General features: G+C 36.4%; 1 protein-coding gene and 1 long non-coding RNA gene across 5 annotated transcripts; one reads left to right on the top strand and one right to left on the bottom strand.

The window, feature by feature from the left end:
- Window positions 1-1,076: 1,076 nt before the first annotated feature.
- LOC113673645 (uncharacterized) lies at window positions 1,077-18,296 on the top strand. 4 transcript variants are annotated; one of them, XM_089186036.1, is made up of 7 exons: window positions 1,077-1,137; window positions 2,492-2,742; window positions 10,832-10,912; window positions 13,490-13,744; window positions 14,753-14,878; window positions 15,395-15,568; window positions 15,746-17,442. In XM_089186036.1, exons 2-7 carry the CDS (start codon window positions 2,677-2,679, stop codon window positions 15,821-15,823), a joined length of 780 nt encoding a protein of 259 aa, XP_089042162.1. In that variant the 5' UTR covers window positions 1,077-1,137; window positions 2,492-2,676; the 3' UTR covers window positions 15,824-17,442. The 4 variants fall into 4 exon arrangements, with proteins under 4 accessions (XP_089042162.1, XP_089042163.1, XP_089042160.1 ...); XM_089186037.1 differs by lacking the exons at window positions 1,077-1,137; window positions 2,492-2,742 and adding an exon at window positions 6,092-6,280; XM_089186034.1 differs by lacking the exons at window positions 1,077-1,137; window positions 2,492-2,742 and adding an exon at window positions 9,820-10,332 and having other exon boundaries at window positions 15,746-18,296.
- Window positions 8,132-9,949, bottom strand: LOC149039223 (uncharacterized). The gene is made up of 2 exons (XR_016180693.1): window positions 9,812-9,949; window positions 8,132-8,964 (listed from the first exon to the last, which is right to left on the bottom strand). It is a non-coding gene; the product is annotated as an uncharacterized LOC149039223 (long non-coding RNA).
- Window positions 18,297-19,058: the final 762 nt, after the last annotated feature.

Genomic DNA, 19,058 nt, shown 5'->3' with positions numbered 1-19,058 from the left:
TTTTCCAGGGAGTGAGATGTTGTAAAGAAAGCCTGATGTGCCCTGGACTGTAAGTAGTCCCTCAATGCGGCAAAGTCCGTCGCACTTGTACAAAATAAGTGAAGAAAAAAAAGCGCGCCGCAATCATGAGATAAATTGTTTTCTTCTTTGACTCAGGTGAAGGACTTCGCCGAAAGGGAGGGACTCCTCGTTGCCTTGATGAGCCCACGATCCTCTCCAGGTGGATCACCCTTAAGTTATTACTGAGTTCAACAACTGAATTAGTTATCCTGTACAAACATTTTCAATTATAAATTTTATACGAAAGGAACGGAGTCCAAAAACGAATTAACATTAGAAAACTTAATAAAATAACAAATTTTTACATGGAAGACTAACACACGCAAGCAAACAGCAAGTACCATCTAGTCTCTCAAACGTGATTGTATGTAAGTTTTTTTATTCCATCACTGCAAACAAATAAGCGAAATATTCCGCGCGAGATAGGAAGCGAATACTTTGTCCTTTGACGTCAGTATCTAAACACAACCAGATGTCACTCTATTTAAACGGGAAAGGAAGGCAATGGGGTCCATCATCTTCAAGTGGGCCATCACGTATTTTGAATGTTTTTGTGTTTGTGTCTCTGAAAAAAGCCCGAGCAAATGACAGCACGGTCAGAATCATTTTCAGTTCTAGCAACTTGAGGGAACAGAAAATATTCTTTCAACACGGATGCGATGGTCCAAACGTAATAGTAGGACTTTTTTCATTGAACTTAATACAACACCTTGACAATATATAAAGCCACTTAGCTACATGGCTGCCAACATCTGGAATAGTCTTCTCAACATAGTTCATGACTCATCGAGTCCATCACAGTTCCGATGCAACCTTGTGAAAGCTATTGTTTAAAATCAATGTTTAATTTCATTTTCCATATTGTTTATAATTTCTTGATATTTCGATTACATTAGGTTTGCAATTTATTCAACTAATTTATGTTGTTTACACACGTTCGCACTTTGGACGAGCCATTGTTCAGATACGCGTTAAGGAGGCTCTGAAGAGTTTTTGACCGCGCGAGATCTGGGTGCGAACGTAGCGCGAGCTTAAACATAGCGGCCCGATACGATCGCACAATTTTTATCTGAAAAGGTATGTTGAAAAAAGTTTAACTTAACACAGTTTTTATGTGATGGAATCTAGGGTTTCCAGCAACTACACCCGTAATATTCATAGGCCTTCTACGCCTGAAAAAGAGGGCAACTGAAAAGAAAACACCGTGAGAAGTTGTATTCCATTACGAAATACTTTTGCAACAAAGAAATGGAGATCTTTCGAGCAAGATTTATAGCGTTTCCTTCGGTGGAATTTCCCCAGATTTGCTGAACCGTTGAACATATTTGTGCCCCTCCTAGTGCCTGTTGAAAAAAAATTCACGAGACCAAATTTGAGATAAAGGAAGAAAACACAAAACTGCAAATGGCGAGGAAACTGCCTTTGTAACCCTTACTATTTTCGGTTTTTAAGTTGTCGGTAGGACAAATTTCGCAAATTCTGAAAATTTTGAGAGGTTTCTCCGAAGCAAATTGAAGAAAAGCAAAGGCAAAGCTAAATTATTACTGGCGAGCGCCTCCCTTCGTGGAACCTTAGCTTAATAACGAAAATCATTTTGCTTAGCTTTACTACAGCAAACGATAGCCCGAGCGTTGCTCATCGCCTTTCGATAACTTTTAGTGACCTAGGAAAGCGAAAACATAGAAATTCTTTAGAAAAACATTACGCGGCGCGCGCGCCAACAATATGTAAAAACCCTATGAATTGTCATGTGTTGCAAAGCCCTAAAGAAAAGGTGTTGCACTTAGCGTGTAAAAGGTGAAGCAGAAAGGTTGAGATGAAAAATATTGTGGAGTCAAACACGAATTTGAAAGCCCAAATCAGCTTTTCAAAAACTCAATTGCAGTTGTGTAATCATGACTAGCTGATTACATGAATTTAAAAAAAACACACTTGAGGGAGGGAGGCAAAAGTTAAATTTCAATTCAAATTATATCCAACAAAAAGTAAAGACAATCCCAACCGTTACCTCTGGAAATCCTTGCTTCAAAATGCCCATGGTGGCGTTTTTAGCGGAGGATGGCTATGAAATGAATACCATTTAACGACTCAAGTTCGCCTGCACTTGCAAAACTGATTATCGACTTTACGAAATATTATTACCACTCGTCACATTGAATTGGCCAAGGTACAAAACCTAAGGAAGTTTTCATCAGAATTGTACTCGTTTTTGGATCTGAAGATCTATCTCATCATATTCAGGTATAAAACACTGAGAACTTAAAATCTTGGAAATGATATCAATAGCAAAGACTTCTCCAGAAATAGACTTAGGCTGTGATGCGTCAAAGAATATCACATGAAGGAATTCTCGTCAACTGCAACAGTCCATGAATTTTGTACTAATTAAATTTGCACTTCCTTTTTCCTGTTTTTTGTTTTGATACCGAAGGTCTGCGACGTCATAACGCTGTCTAGCATTATATTGCATCCATGAGAAAAATTCCTGGATAAACAGGATATTTTTTCGACAGAGAAGAAGTAGAAGAAGCATTCGAGCGTTGGCGTCAAATAAATTGTACCTTGGTAACTACCATAAGCGGGAAACCGGAGCACTAAGCCTCTTCAATCGCTACCATGGCCTACTGGATCAACATGACTGATGCTGGGCTCGCCTCGAGCTTCCCCGAGGAAAGATGTGCGGTAAGTCATTAATATCTCTACTGGAATATACACCCGAAATTTCGGTCCACTAAAGAACCGCTGAGGGATTGAGGGATATATGTTAAAACATGACTTGATACATTCAATTTCTAACTTTGAAGAAAATTTTGTACGGTATTACAGATTGAAACTAAAGCTGCGATCTCGAAGTAAAAATCATTTTATTGGAAAGGGCGCCATGAGTCAAAACGATGCTAAAGAGGCTTGAAAATATAAGACCCAATGCTTGAAATTGCTGAAGTTTGTTCCGAAATAAGAAAGGTGAAATCATAAGAACGTGCGCTCTAGGGAACAGATATTTGGTTTTCAGTGCGATAAAAGGTTTTTGAGTCAAGATATTGGTACTCGAAAATATCTGGGATTAAACTAAAAGCACGCAACAGCGAGTCCAAGATGACAGCATTCCAAACGAAAACGAGACATCTGCGGTATATTTTGTGTCCAGTGAAAGGAGAAATCTCCCCCTCGTTCGTACATGTACAAGCCCGAGGTTACTTGGGCAAGCGGGAAAATGTAAAGATTTGTGTCCTAAGTAATAAAAACAAAACAGATGATTATTCTCCTGGACAGCTGCCTAGTTCTTTGCTTAGATTGGGAAACAATTCCTCGACCGACTCAAAAAATTTTGTTTACGTGCCATGCCTTTGTCGTGTTCAAAGCCATGATTCCAAATCCAGCGCAAAGCCGGTGTTACTTTTTCATTTGCTTGTTCACTAAATTTTCTACTGGTGGAAGAAGATTTTTGACGATTCAGTGTAAGATGTAAGAGCTCTTTGTTTGTTCATTTGTCTGTTCTTAAAGAAAAACATTCGTTTTATTCAGTGATGTAGTGAACCCTATCTTAAGCTGCGGTTGGCGGCAGGAACATGCGGTAGTTATTTTTTTTCATTTTTTAATATCTTCATTGACCTAGAAGGAACGCATATGTTCTGAGTCGACTTGATACCTCAGTCTTTAAATCCAAAATAGAGTCGTTTTCTAGTGAAATAAGTAAAACAAGAGAGTTTAAACTTTATTCTGTCTCAGTAAAAATAAGGTAGGAAGCCTTTTTTGAGAGTAACCTTTATTTTTTTCATTACACGATCGCTTCGGTGGGTGGGTTATTTCAACGCACATTCAAATAACAGTGATATCCCACTAACTTTCATCATAGTCGGCCATCTAATAACTCATGCCACACCGCAGCTAAAACAAATAACGTAGCGAGCATAGAGGACATTCAGAATTTTTTTTCGTGCCAGGGTTAAAATCGCTTAGCACCGTAATTTTCCAAATTCTTCAACATGCCGACAAAGAAAGTGCTAAACACGACACTCGGGCGAAGGTGGTTTGCAGGGCGTTGGGAACTTGGGAAGGTATGAGTGAAAACGTGGTTGTGGTTGTGGTTGTGGTCAAAGGAAAGGGCAAAGGAAGGAAGATGGAAAAAAAGGTGGCAAAGGTGTTAATGTATTGAGGAAATCTTGGAACAAAGAAAAGTTAGGACTAGGCTAAATTTGCAGCATTTCAAAAGAAAATATTTAAACTTTGATTAACTAAAGAATTTTTGCTGATTACTTTTTGTTACATTTTTGTATACGGTATGATCCATCCAACAAAAAGAACATTTTCCTTCCACCTACTTTTCAAAATCCCGTCCTTCTGCTAAGACTCATTCTCTGTTAGTTCATTATGCGTTTTTGTGGTGCTCTATAAACCGAGAGTAAGAGTGGCCCTGGGAACGAGGATGCAGCAAAAGAACAAAACCCCTCTTTGCGCGTATTTACGATGTAAATTAGAAGCGTCCTGAATGATTGAAATACACAGTACGTGCTGTTCGGTCTCTGTTGGTGCCCATTTTTAGAAAACTAATCTATTAAGGGCTTGAACTTTCTGCCATCAATCTGAATTCGTAATGTTCAACGATCTTGATTGATAGGGCACTATTTTTAATCAAATATTCACCAACTGAAGCATGAGTCTTATTTTTACCGTTTGATCGCTTCATCACGGTAAGGATTCCTTTTGACAGCTTTTTTGGAGAAATTCTTATCTTCAGTTTTCTTCATGTGTGCGCACACTTTCTACTTCATGTAGTCTCGCAGTTTTAGGACGGCGACAGGTAGTTCCTTATGTACGAAGGGGAAGAGCATGAAAACAAAAGAAAATGCGTCGTGCAGGAGATTTGTCAGCTTATGCAAAGGAAATGCGTCATAATGTGTCAAAGGGAACTAGGATGGAAAAGAAAGACATGGATTAAAAAAATAAAAAACTGAAAAATTTTGGACTAAATTTTCTAAGATCTGCAAATCTTAATTGCTCCGCTTCTTCAACTTGTGAAGGAAGGAGGAGGGGTAGAAGTGGTAGAAGTGGAAGGAGGCGCTAGCTAAGGTTCCGGGGGGGGGGGGAGCGGGTGTACGTGCTGATACCGACCCGGTTCAATGCGAAATCCTTTCACTTCACCGCCCCATGCAAGACGCAAAATTTTTACAGACTTTGGCCAGAAGTATATCGAATTCATTTGACTCTGTCTGCCATATCCAGATAGAATATTACGCACTGTTTGGCAGCAAACTCCCGTTTAAGTCAAAACAAGAGAGTAACTCTTCTTTCGCTTGTTCTTCTTCCCCCCGTCCTCCGTCATTACCTGCCACAAATGAGTCTGCTCGTCAGATCAAACACTTCCGTAAACAGGAAGCCCAAAGTTAAGGACCTAAATGATAGCAGATAGTTCATATAATTTTGCATTTAGCACGTCCGGTAAATTTACATCAAGAGATGCTAAAAAAAAAAGGAAAAAGAAAAAAAAGAGGAAAGCGTCTGTGACATTCTTTCTCCTCTTTCTCCCTCTTTTTTCTTTTTCCGTCTCATCCTTTGGCGGGTTTTTGTTTAATAAATTTAGTTAGAAATTCATTGTCAACCGTCCTCGGTCTGTCTCCGAGTATTTATCAATCATCAACGTTTCCGTGCTAGAAGCTTATTTCTTGATTTCTATGAAAGACCACCCACAAACAGCTGAACACACTCCAAAAGCTTATTTGTTGTTTGAACAGGGTTGTTTGGAAACAAAGTTCCTTTGCCATTCGAGGTATAGCCAGACATTCTATCTGTATATTATGATTTCACCCACGCATTTGGCATTCGAGTGAGCGATTTGAACATATTTTGAAACAAAATCTGACTTTTAAAGCATCGACGGAAGTCGTATGAAATGGAAGTTGTAAGATATAACGCCATGCTGTGGCTTAGCGATGGCATCGGTTTTTAATTCAGACCGGAAGTTTTTTTTTAAGACCGAGAACCAGGACGAGCCAAGGTATGACATCATCGCATTCCCGGATTAGATCACTTCGACATCCGGCTTTTACATTAGCATCTTGTAATTTCATCGACTACCCGTTATAAATGGGGCTGCAGCACGTTTGCCCATTGAAAGATAAATCTCTTGCACCTTGTCGCTAACTTGGACTAGAAAGCAGCTCAGTTTCAGCTAGAAATGGCTGCATATCCATGGATGATCCGCAGGTCACCTCCTCTAAAGGTAATAATAGTGCTTAAGGAGTCGAATTACTCCAGTATTGCAGAGTTGAAATCTTTTTCTTAGTGCCCACGCACAATCCAGTCGCTAAAGTTTCATGCAGAGTGGCGAGAATCAGATTAAGATAACGATGGACTGGATTGTGGCACTGAGCCTATACTACTACTGTTTTGATTGATTATGTTTTCTTCATGTATTACTTTTCACCCCAAAAAATCGCTTAAAAGATTGGTTGAATATGAAGTACGGTTGGAAAATAATAATATGTACATCATTTCGCCCCCACAGTATCTGTTAAATATAGCAACATGATTTGCAGACGCATAAAAATATATTTAATGCTATGCCAAAGTGCTTGTATGCCTTGAGACTTCTTTCTGATCATTATCTATTTTGTATCGATAGTTAGGTTGTTTTAAGTCACATGGATCTTTCGTATTAACGAGATAGGTTCAAACAGCCGTGATTATCGTTCATCGGAAATGTGAATGCCAGTGAGAATAGATAGAAAATTTATTCAGTTCTTTCCGAGCTAAAAATGTCATCATCGTCGCGCTGTTCATTCAACTCGGGGCGTTACCAAAAAATTACCAAAATAGTGCAGAGATTGAATCGATATTTTCCATGAAACAATACCGTAGATTTAAATTTTTGCACTCCATATTCCCTCGAAAAATTAATATAGTCCTACAGAAAATGGTACGAATTTCCCTGCAACAGTCCTAACATTATAAAAGCTTCTGGTCTCGGATTTATGTCAAAGATGGTCTGCTTAAGCTTAGAGCATGTCAAAAATTTTTATGAATGATTTAGAGAAAAACAATGAACTCCCGAAAAAAACCCTTGACACGTCTTGATTTTAGATTTTAGATTCAAAACAATGCAAAAATAAAATCCGAAACTCTAGAGCGACGAAAACCGAAAATGCAAAAATTAAAAAATACGTTTAACAAAGAGGTATGAATCGTTAACGGTATTAACGGGAGGAGTATCCGTACAAATTGCCCATCGAGCTTCTATTTTTCAATTTACCATCAGTTTCATTTTCTTCTTCTTTGCTAGGCGAGTATCACTTTTCTTCTTGATGTAAATCGAGGTAGAAAAGAATATAGAGAGAATGAAAGTTCATTTAACTAAGTGTAATATGTTTTAACGCCTACGTTACTTACGTATTCTAGACATTTCAAGTTTGTCAATCCGTGTTAATCGGCTTCATTCACCACCTCCCGTGTTCCTTTTTGGTTTATTTTTCCTCTTTGGTGTAATTCTGGCTTCCCGACTTCAGTTGTGATAATTTGCAATTCACACCGTCGTTAAACATACACATCGCAAAACCTGACTCGTGATATGGTAAGTTTAATTTGTGCATCAGCTCCGTTAATGATCAGATATTCCAAATTTGAGTAGAGAAGTGACATTGGAGTTGAACTCCAATGTCACTTCTCTACTTCTCAGTAAGTAAACTGTCGTCCTCTGAAGGTAAATTTGATGTGTTTTCAGGGCAGAGGATGGCCAACAAATGTGCAAAAGTTTACTGATAAGTGTGCAAAGCAATGATTTTCTCATAAATTCCTTTTGTGTTTTCATTCACACTCTTCTTACTCTTTTCACAGTCGCCCCCAACATAACGTCGGTATTATTTCATTTTGGCTTTTTCATCTTTTTTCGCTGTCCTTCGCACACAACCTCTAAGAGTGAGATATGGTTGTCTGAAACTGTAGAAAATCATTTCGTTGTTTTTAATCTCACTACGGAACTGGAAACTCATGATTATGATCTTTGTTTTGTTAGAGTAAAAGGTCTTCATATATGTTCAGCTAGTTAGTAGAACTGCAGATGTGACTGCGGAGATTCGTTTCTCTAGATTATCAAACTGATGATTTATTAGGAAACATGTGTTGGTGCGTTTTCGACAATGGTGGAAGAAAAAAAAGAGAGGCTGAGAACAAGACTAACCTGCAACCTTTTGTGTGTCACCTGATAATTTTTTTAACTTATCAGTGGTTGAAACCGTCGCTTGTTTAGGTTTTCTCTGACTCCTTTTGATAGTCAGTCCTAGAGGAATTTGTTATTGGCCTGAAGAACATCAAGGCACAATAGCCAAGTAGTGTTTAAATGACAAATGCCCAGCTAGGCGACTTCGAAGGTAATATACGATTTATCTTGTATACTCCGGGGCTCCCGAGCAAAAAAACAATTACACACCACGCGAGAGAAATACGACGGTAGTTAACAGCACTAGCCTCTTCAAAAAATCCTAGGATAAGATACCTAATAGGACCGTTTTTATAGGAAGCACTACAAGGTGCGGTTTTGTACTGATGGTTGGCGCTAATTCCTTGGCTAACATTTGGTGAGGGAAAAAATCTTTATCTTTAAAATTTAGAACCACAGATTCTTACATTTTGGGGGGCTGAAACTATGTTTTAGATTGCTTTGGATTAGATATGTGATCAATATTTTTTTCTGATTTCCTTCTGGTCTCCTCAGCGAAAGTACTCAGTGGTCACCGGTCAGTTACAGCCCAATTCTCACTGTCCGAAGTCGCTCGCTCCAGTCCTCCCCCTGAGGGAAAGGAGCGATCCAGAGTCTGAGCTTCAGAATAATACCCCATTCAAACCTGCAAAACGTGTTAAGTTGAACCGGATTTACGCAAGTGAAAATCAGAACATCGGTTTAAGCAGCATCTATGAAGAAACAAATTTAAACTGTGTTCAACAAAACAGCTTTAAAACACGTTTAAGCTTTGGTGGTATAAGCAAGAAATTATAACTGTTTATAATCTCGGCTTGATACAAGTCATTAGCAGAATTGAATTTCTTTCACCGAGTTACTTCAGATGAGCATATTATGGGTCATATTCTTTTACCCTCAGTTGTGCATCAGAAATGTTTTAAATGATTCGTTTTGAGGTTCGATTAAGTGGGTTTTTCCCAAGAAAAGGGGGTGGGTGGGGTGGGGGGGGGGTATATGAAACGACTGTCTCTGACCACAATGAGCGGGGAAATCAGCAATAATTTTGACTTTCAAGGCTGGAAGTTTAGTAGCATTTTTTTTTTTTTAACAAAATACTGCTTTTTTGTCAATTGAGTCACAGCTGACCGACTACAGCTTTCGCGTTTGCCTTGAAAATTTGAACGTTTTACCAATTTAGTCATTGCTCAGTTCTTCAGTGAAGTCAAAGTGGCTATGACTCTCTCCGCCTACTCCCAAAACTAGGACTTTTCCCTAATTCTGAGGTCATCGGTAGAAAAACCCCACGCTTCGCGTTATGAACTGAGAGTGTCACGGCCTCAGATTGATATTAATTGTTCTTTCTGACCCGCTCAATCACATTGAATATAATATCACGCTGTTTTTTTAGCTGCATCGCCTCTGAGAGGGAATATCGTAATATCCCTTGTCAAAAATATCCTACGTGATACGACATTTATTACGTGATAACATAGGGATACTTGAAGTGATGATGTTGCTGAATTTTTACATAGTCATCTCCAAATAATAATCTTTTTTTAAAAACCAAAATTGTCTTACCAGACGGCAAAATATTCCAAAGCGACAAGAAAGCTTGTTAAAACGGTGTGTTCATATCTCCCTTTAAAACTCGCCCGTTCGTTTTCGTGCACACGTAAATAAGATTTAACTGCTTCTTTGGGTTATCCTGAGAGTAGAATTTTGACACGTTTTCTTTGACTAGGTCACGTTAAAGTGATGACGTCATCACGACATCCGGTCTAGTTTTAACCCGATCTTTCTTTTGGTTTCTATTTAGAGCAGTTACAGTAATGGGGAAATTTATGCCCTACTATTTATTAACCTACTGCTCTTAGCTTATTATTCAAGAATCAAATTAAGTGCGTCGGGAATAAGTGTTTGATTTGAAAATGACCAGCAATGCTGTGAATAATCGATGCGAGAACTGTTTGGAATTACAGCGCTCGCTAGTCAAGACTTTGGGCGAAAAACGATCGTTGCTATTAAGGTTACAGAAGGAACAATCGAGAGTTAGAAAACTGTTGAGAGAAGCTGAAAAGGGAAAGAAAAGAGATGGGGAGGTATGAAGTCTAAATCATTTTTGCCAGAGATATGATATGGGAAGGCAGAAGTTTCATTTAATATTTCTGACCGACGCACTGACGTGTTGGCAACTCGACAACAATATTAATGGGCCATTCCTCGATCCTCGTACATTTTTATGGTGGAAATATTTGTTGTTTCGCTCCATGAGTGGATGAGAATGGTTTTCATGTTGGTTAGCAATTATATATGTTATTCAAAGTTGACCATGTAGCGGGTTGACCATGTAGCAGTTCAAGGTTTCATGAGAAGCCGAAAACGCGAGGTGAAACTCAAATTTTTGGACCTGCCTCAGAGCACAAGCTTATGCTACTTAAGCACAGAAATATGATATTTTTGTGTTTTGTTTTACAGCAAGATTCGAAACAACAATGTAAATGGCGAAAGTGAGGTTCAAAAGTTACGACGGTTGAATCACAGACTTTGTTAAGAAAAATCATTAAGCCTAATAATGAAATACTTCTCGATTATTCTTAGGAGCCGTCAAACTCAAGGGATGATTCTAGATCTGTTTCAGGTGAAAGCGGTGGAGAATGTCTGGAATGGCAACTGAACGAGGTGAGATAAAGAAATTACTTTTCCTGCAACAATTTTAGTCTAATTTATATCTAGTCTATAGGCTAACGAAAATCATTAGAAACTTTAAATATGTAGACCGTATCGTGTTTGTGGAGGGCAGAACTTACTTCAGACTTTCAAATAAGGAAATTTTACTGGGTCCTAATTGTCTTGAACATTTTGCAGTTCAAATGGACGATTAAGTCAAACCTGAAGTACAATCATGAGAATTTTTTATTGTAATGACAGCCATGCAATATATCTGATATTGCAAACCAGTAACACTAGAATCAATTGTTACCAAAGTCATAATTATGCTCTCTTCCAAACATCATATTGCCTTATTCAGGACTTAATGCATTATGGCTCATGAATTTGGAGTTGTCTGCGTGTCAGCCAAAACAATTGTCACACACAACAATTTCATGAGATAATTCTCAAAAGCAAAAGTAACAATTTTGCTGCACTGTTTATTTGGATAAATTTGGCCTTTCTGCGAATGTGCAGTAAGATTCAGAACATAGTGGTATGCCGATGACCCTCAAAGAGGTCCAGCATGGTGATGAGTTTGCAAGGAAAATGCGTTACTCAATTTTACTACTCTACATACTACTCTCTATACCTGAATGAAACAAAACTAAAAGATTGATTTTTATAGGATGTGGCATGGTGCATCCATAGAGTTTTTATTTTTAATAGCCTCCTGAAGAAATTTATATCTTATTGAGGCAAAACTCAAAATGCGAGAATGAGAGAAAGAGTAAGAACTAAAATCTCAAATCACTTGTGACGTCACTTCAAGATTCAGGTGTGGGCTGTGACAATCGGAAGTGGGCGATATCATCACTATATCCTACCCTATGTAACCTCTTTTGTCTATCAGACAGTTGTCCATTTAGAAAATGAAAATTAATGGGTTGTACAGTTTTTTTTTTCATTTTCTGTCAGTGAGCTGATCTGTATGTAAAATGAAATAAACAGATCGTGAAAATGCATCTAGTTATGTGCCTTTTGAAAAGCAAATAGTTGAAATTATCAAATGTACATGACTTAAATTATGTGCACATGTAATCAGAATGATTCTCATTTGTGGAATTGATGGAATGCTCGTTATTTATTTAGACAATGAAGACTTGTAGATATGATGGAGGTTCAGATGTCTTGTGCCCAGTTAACGTTAAGCTTTGTTATTATATCATTGCTCAAAGCATTTTTAGCATAGATTATGTGTCTCATTAGGATCTCTCATGTTTTGAATTTTTAAGGATCCAATGCTATAGATATACCCAGAAAAAAAATCAAAATTTGCTCACAGCAGTGGTGGTAACTATGACCTTACAAATTGAATGATCTACAAAATTGTTAACATTCTGAGTATCCTGCTGTTTCAACCTATATTGATAAAACACACTTACTCATGTTTGATTTATACAGTATTACACAGAACGCGGGTTCTTTGACTTAAACTAAGCTGATTAACTAAATTTTTCCTTAGGAAACCAAAGGAAAGTAGCTTTTAAACTATGGAGTGAATTAACCTTCATGAAATTTGCAAATTGTGTTGTATTATGATACTAGTTTAATCAGAACATGGATAAATAAAAAGCAGCTTGTGGTCAATCCACTTGAGACATCAATATGTGTTTTACACCATAGCCAGAATTTTGGAATAGCTTGCTATGTGACCACGTAGTTGTTCCTTTGCTTGTAAATGTTATTTGTTCTTAGTCCTACTGTAGTAATTTTTCTCTTCTGTGTTTCAATGAACTAATTTTGTTTATTGAATATTCTTCCCTACCCACATTAATCAAACAATTCATGGAATGATTTGTGCCTTAGAAGTTCCTTCCAATAAAGATTCTCTGCATACTTTACTGACTCTGTAACCTTGTTTGCTATTTTTTAACAAATTATAATCAGTAAAACCACTGTGCCCATCGAGCCAGAAAGGTTGATTTCCTTTATTGGTAATGAACCACCTACTCATCTTGTTTTGAATTTCTTTTTATAGATTATGCAATGTTTGCATAATTTATTTCCCTAGCAGGGTTCTATATTAATATACCATCACCAGCAATCAATTATAACAATTAAATGCAATGTCAGCCAAATATTGACTTGCCTAGGCTTGTTATTAACTATTTATGCATCTTGCAGTTCTATTATAATTGTATTATGACATTCTATGTAACATAATTACCACTAATTAAAATGATTATGCAGTAATTTGCTCAGATTTGAAATTAACCACTTACATATTTTGGAAGGATACTATGATGATGTAATATGATATTTCTGAAACACAATGGCTATTATAAGGGTAATTCTACAGAGTCAGCAAACATTTGACAAGCCCAATCTTGTTTCATTCATTTATATATTTATTGCATCCGAGAACACTTTTATTCTATGAGTATCTCCAGTGGTATGAAAAAGTACTTTGTGGTTTAGTAAATATTTCTTACCTACTCCATGGCAGTGAATTTGCAATTTACGGTAATTTAATTTATTTAATGTTATGAACATACTTTGTATAAATGTTCTGTTTCAAACTGATGTCTATACTTTTAAATGAAGGTTATGGAAGTCAACAAGAAGTGGAAAGAAGACTACGATGCTATGAAGATAAAATATCAGACAGAGAATGAAATGCTTCAAAAGGAACTGGATTTGACCAAAGAAAAACTTGCAAATTCAGAAACACAGGTCCTTGCTCTGGGAACTGAAGTTTCAAGGCTTGCTGCTACTTTAAATGAACTGTATCAAGGACAGAAACCTTCACCGCAGTCACCATTCCTAGATCTGAATGATTTTGAAGTATTTAAACAACAGGTTTGTGTTATTTTCTCAGTGAATACTTACTGTATGACAATGGTCAAAACTTGATACTACTACTGTCATTTAAGGATAATCAATTGTACGTTCAAGCTTATTTATAAATGTTGTGGTTAAAATTGTTCCTTGGTTTGAAACTTTTTGAAACCAGTTTAAATTTTATGTTAGTGTTTTCCAATTATTATATGATTACTGCCAAAAAAAAAAAAAAAGGAAGGGAAAAGAAAAGAAAAAGGTAAAGATAGGAAAGAAAAATCTGATTGGTGTGAAAAATTTTAAATCTTGATCAAATTTTAACCACGAGTGATGGGTACTGTAACTTATAAAAAAGTATTTTGAATACATGTTGCAACATATGTTGGGGTACCCAAAGGAGTAAGATCTGTATACTGATAACCCATTGAGAGCAACTGTTTTTTCTAACTGGACCTTTATAGCCAGGCGACAGTGTAGCCGAGTGGTTAGGGTGCCGGACTTGTAATCTGGTATTCCCTGGTTCAAACCCTCCACCCAGCTACTTACTGGATTTGTTCTTGGTTGCACCAAGTTCAACTCCAAAGCTGTGCTTAGTATATGACCAATAGATCTGCCTCTAGCTAGTTAGAATTTTTAAATGCTATGTTTCATTACACAATTTTTTAAAATTTTTTAAAATTTTTTTTATTGACACTTAAAATCCCCCTTGGAGGAGTGGTAAATTAATATTATTATTTTATTATTATTATGCATATATGCTTTTAACTTTGTGATTTCTTGGAGTGGTTGGCATGTATGCTCTCTCTACATTTTAATATGCTGTTATGTAGAATGGTAAAGAGAATGAAGCAAATCATTTACCCCCAAATTTCATCTTAAATCAAGACAGGGATGTATAATGCTAATTTTATGGAATAGGATTGTTATTTGTCAGATCTGGGAGATATTGGGGTTATAGAGTGTGTGTTGCAAGTAAATTATGATGAAAATGCATGTGTAGTAATATACGTTGAAATGTGGTTTGCTCAGATACAAGCGTATGAGGAAGATTTCTCAAATGAGAGGAGAGACAGAGAAAGAGCACAAGGTGAAAAAGATAACCTTCAGCAGCAGCTTTTAGATGCTCAAGACCTCATTGCCACATTGACACAAGAGGTGAGGAAAATTTTATCTGCAAGTCTAATGGCTCAGTTATATTGACGCTTAGTGCTCTTGGGGAGTGTAAAGCCACAGGGAACATGAAGTGACATCACTACTTCTCCACCCTATTGGGATGCAAGATGAGTCTATGAAGGGTAAACTCCACAAATTTGTCAAGTTTTCCTTACAAATTGCTAATATGAATGAAGTCTACCCTGATTCTATGAGAGTTTTAGTGTCTTGCTCAGGGACATGATGGACATCTACTGACCAAAATAGGACTTCTGAGTGTGGAGTTAAGCTTGCTAACCAGGAAGCAAATGTGTTTCTCAAAGTTATAACACAAAGTTGATAATCATTGGTTTGAACAAAATTGCCAAGAGAACCTTTGCTTAAAGAACATTACATAGGCATGTATAACCTGAGACACTTTCAAGGGCAAATTGTATACATGTGCATAAATGAAATAATGAATGAATTCCTAAGAATTGTTCAATTTTGCCAATCATTTGTCTTTGTTGATTCATAAAGCTTGCAATCTACAAAAGTCAGCTAAATGAATGCCGACAGGAAACAAGTGGACTACGTCGCCATAGTTCAGATCCTTCATTGTTCATGTCTAGCCCTCAGTTACAGATTGTCTACCCTGCAAGTAGCTCAATGTCACCCTCTCAGTGGCAGCGAAGACAGGAACAGCTAAAAAGGGTGAGCAACTTTCTGCTTAACAACTTTCTGAGTCTCAGACCAGAAATCATTCAATCATTTCCTCTTTTTTCCATAATTTAGACTAAATTTTGTACAAAGCACAAACTGAAATCTAGTTCTTTACTGTTTAATGTAGAAAAAACATTTTCTCATCACTGTTTTTTTTCTTACTGTAAGGGTATTCTCACAAGAGGTGGAGGCCACCCTAGTTTGTTCTATGGAGGAGATGTAGAAGTGGACAAACACAGGACTTGATTGACTTTCTTGGCTTTCTTACTGTTGCTGTAACAAGGAACTAGAACAAAGCATCTATATTTATTATCATTAGTAATGTTACTGTTATTATCAATTATTATAGTTGATTCTCATCAGTTATCATTTGTGTTCAGTATCGTTTATATTCATGTCAGATGTGTTCCCTGTAAAATACAGAAGGATTAACTTTTTAATGATTTCACTAAATTTGGGTTTCATATATTTTCCTCCCATTAGTGATAAGTAAAAAATATATATATATAAATTAGGCTTCTACATATGGTTTTGATACAATATCAAATGGTCAGGTACCAGTAATAATTACTAGGAAAATATGGATCAATGCCAGTATCTGATCAACTTCACACCTACCCCTCCCCTAACCCAACAACAATCAACTGATAACAAGTTAGGGTTCATGTTAGGTTAGGGGAGGGGAAGGTGTGTAGTTGATCAGATACTGACCTTGACCAAAAAATAATATCCTAATGTGTGGAAGTAAAATCAGATTATCAAAATCAGCCAACAGAAGAACAGATCCAAAATTTGTGTTGTACTTCTTAAAGTGGTTGCTGAGATTTTAGATTATGGGAGTATTTTGTTTGAATGAAGAGTTAAATCATTTGCATTTCTCATTTACGGCAGCCTTTCGTATTTTATATTCCAAGTGACTTTATGTTCTTTATAAGTTATTTATTGATATACTGATTAGTGAATTACTTAGGAAATGTAAACCTACAGCTGTAGAAAATACCCCCAAACAACCTTTGTTTGTGAGTGGTAATAAGGTTCATTTATATTATGGCACATAGGCATCATATAAGCTGATGTAAATAGTGTGCCAGACTAATGTATGCTAAAATATGTGAGGTTAAAATTCAGTATTAGTCAGAGTACTTTTTGATTGAGTCTCATAAACTAAAACCAAAGTAATTGCAAGGACTGATCAGGAGAAAGGAGAATTCCTTTCAATGTTAAACTGGTGTAACTGTGAAAAGTGAGGAAAGTGCCAGTGACCAAATCACAGTTGATTTCAGTTTTGCATCTTATTGGTTGTAACAGTGGAGTGAGTTTTCTGGACCAAGCAATCCAGGATTACTTTCAACACTTATTGAAAATTTCTCTAATAATTTAGTTGTAAGGATAATTTTCAAATCATGAACATGATTAAAACTAGGAATGAATTAGAAATTTCTCCTTAAGCAAAAATTTATGCTTAAGATTTATGTGGAGAAGCATGGTTTCTGGCATTTTTTTTTTTTTTTTTTTTTTTTTTCAGTTCAATGATTGCTTCAGGATACAAAATCAAATACAAATCTGACAAGACAATTAGTAATGTTGAAGAGCATGTACAATTACAATACTGAGTTACATGTAGAAATAAACCCTTTAACTTCCAAAGATGATTAACATGTAACATCTCCCCATAATATCCTTACATTATCCACTGGATAGATAATCAGAATACTGCAACTTCTCAAGGAGAATTTGTTATCTTGATTTAACACAAAATCCTTGTAACTAACTTACAAGGAAATGTGTCTCTGGTAGAGGTAGAATGGTAGAATTGCACTTGTGTATTAAGAGTAAAATTAAAATGGGCTCGCTTTCATTTGTTATGTGCTGGGAGAATTTAAAAGAACCTGATACATAACAAGATGCTACTGTTAGGCCTCATAGGAATAACAGAATTTTTCTTGTCCTCAGTTCTACCTATCTATTTGCTAGCTTATTTTTAGTTTTGGTTAAAATAGGGAGACACTTGTTCCATAGAGGTTAGCAACACTTGAAAACAAGTAGAGATAGATGGATTGGGAAGAGTAGTAGATTTTAGCTCTGGCATTGACCTAACAAAGATTTCAAATATTTGTGACAAGCATGAGACATAGTGATGTCCTTCTTAAAAAGTTATCACTTTTCTGATGATTTTAGCCCTTTTTTGTTAATAGAGTGAAGGACCTTGTAAAACAGCTTGAAACAACAGAGTTCATAAGGGGTCAAGTGATACCTGGAATGTAAATTGAAGGAATTTTATGCTTTCATATTTTGATCTTGGAATTCAGGGAATATGTCAAGACAAAGGTAATTAATTTTTCTGGTAAAGTAAGAAATACATTGATTGAAAAATTATTTTTGACATTTTGAGAGAGGGTCTTGATTGTAGGTCATGGCAAAAAAAAAAAATCCTCCATAAAAATCTGTAAAAGGTTGTGGAAAGTTGTTATCATATATTCAAAAGAATTAAAACTTTGAATAATATTCATGTTCAAGGGTTGCAAAGCCATCTATGTTGGATAAAGTAAGAGTGTTTGTTTCAAACAGTTTTGTTGCTATAGAAAATTAATAGCAATATGATGATATTCATCAGCAAGTAAGTTATTTACAACTCGTCTCTACTTATAATCTTAGATATTTGCATGTGTAATTTCCATTTATTAATTCAAATAAAAAAGGGTATACATCAAGTAGAAAACTGTGTTTAGGTTTTTCTGTCTATGCATTTAAAAAAAGGGAAAAGAAATTTGTAGAAGTTATATTTGTGATAAAATATCACTTGTAAAAACAAGTTTCTTAGCACTGTTCCTGACAATCATCCACATCATCACACTATTTTAAAACTGAATAGTGTCTGTGCTACCCTTAATTTGATCCTTGGTACATTGCAAGAGCTATGCAGGCTGAAAATAAACACCTGGGATGAAACATCCAATGAGAGCACTGCATTTAGAAGTGAAATGTTTAATAACAAAAGGGCAAGTGCACAAAACGGCTTTAACCCTTAACACCCTAACATCAGTGTCCACAATCTCCATACCATTCTCTAAACATTTCCTAGGGTGCTAATAGGGAGAATTTGTGTAACAATCAAGAGCTTTTTCGCAGGTGATCACTTCCTTTATTCTCCTGGCCTTAGTGTTTAATTCAGGGGTGATACAGCAAGGAAAAATTAGATGCCAGACACTCCTAGGGATTAAAGGGTTAATGACAATGGCCTTTTGGATGGGAGGTCTGTGGCATGAAGTTTGGGAATTGTAGCAATCACATCTAGAAAGACCACGTTTCAGTGAAAATCTTGTTTGAAGCAACACTAATTATTAACTGGATTTCAGTTCTGTTTTGCACTGGACTAGGCTGAGCAAGACCTCAAAGAAATCCATCCTAGCAAAAGTCAACAATCCAGGATTTTTATTTGGTATTTAAAACTAAAAGTCTACCAATCAACAGTCACATTCAG

This window comes from Pocillopora damicornis, chromosome 10 (genome assembly GCF_964200805.1).
Source record: "Pocillopora damicornis chromosome 10, jaPocDami1.2, whole genome shotgun sequence".
Lineage (NCBI taxonomy): Eukaryota > Metazoa > Cnidaria > Anthozoa > Scleractinia > Pocilloporidae > Pocillopora > Pocillopora damicornis.
This window is presented reverse-complemented; position numbering and strand designations above follow the sequence as displayed.

Excerpts from the sequence above, each read along its gene's own strand:
- LOC113673645 (XM_089186034.1), top strand. The coding sequence starts at position 10,162 with ATGACCAGCAATGCTGTGAATAATCGATGCGAGAACTGTTTGGAATTA. Across the intron at positions 10,913-13,489 it reads TGGAATGGCAACTGAACGAG|GTTATGGAAGTCAACAAGAA; the intron begins GTGAGATAAAGA and ends TTTTAAATGAAG. Across the intron at positions 15,569-15,745 it reads GACAGGAACAGCTAAAAAGG|GGTATTCTCACAAGAGGTGG; the intron begins GTGAGCAACTTT and ends TCTTACTGTAAG.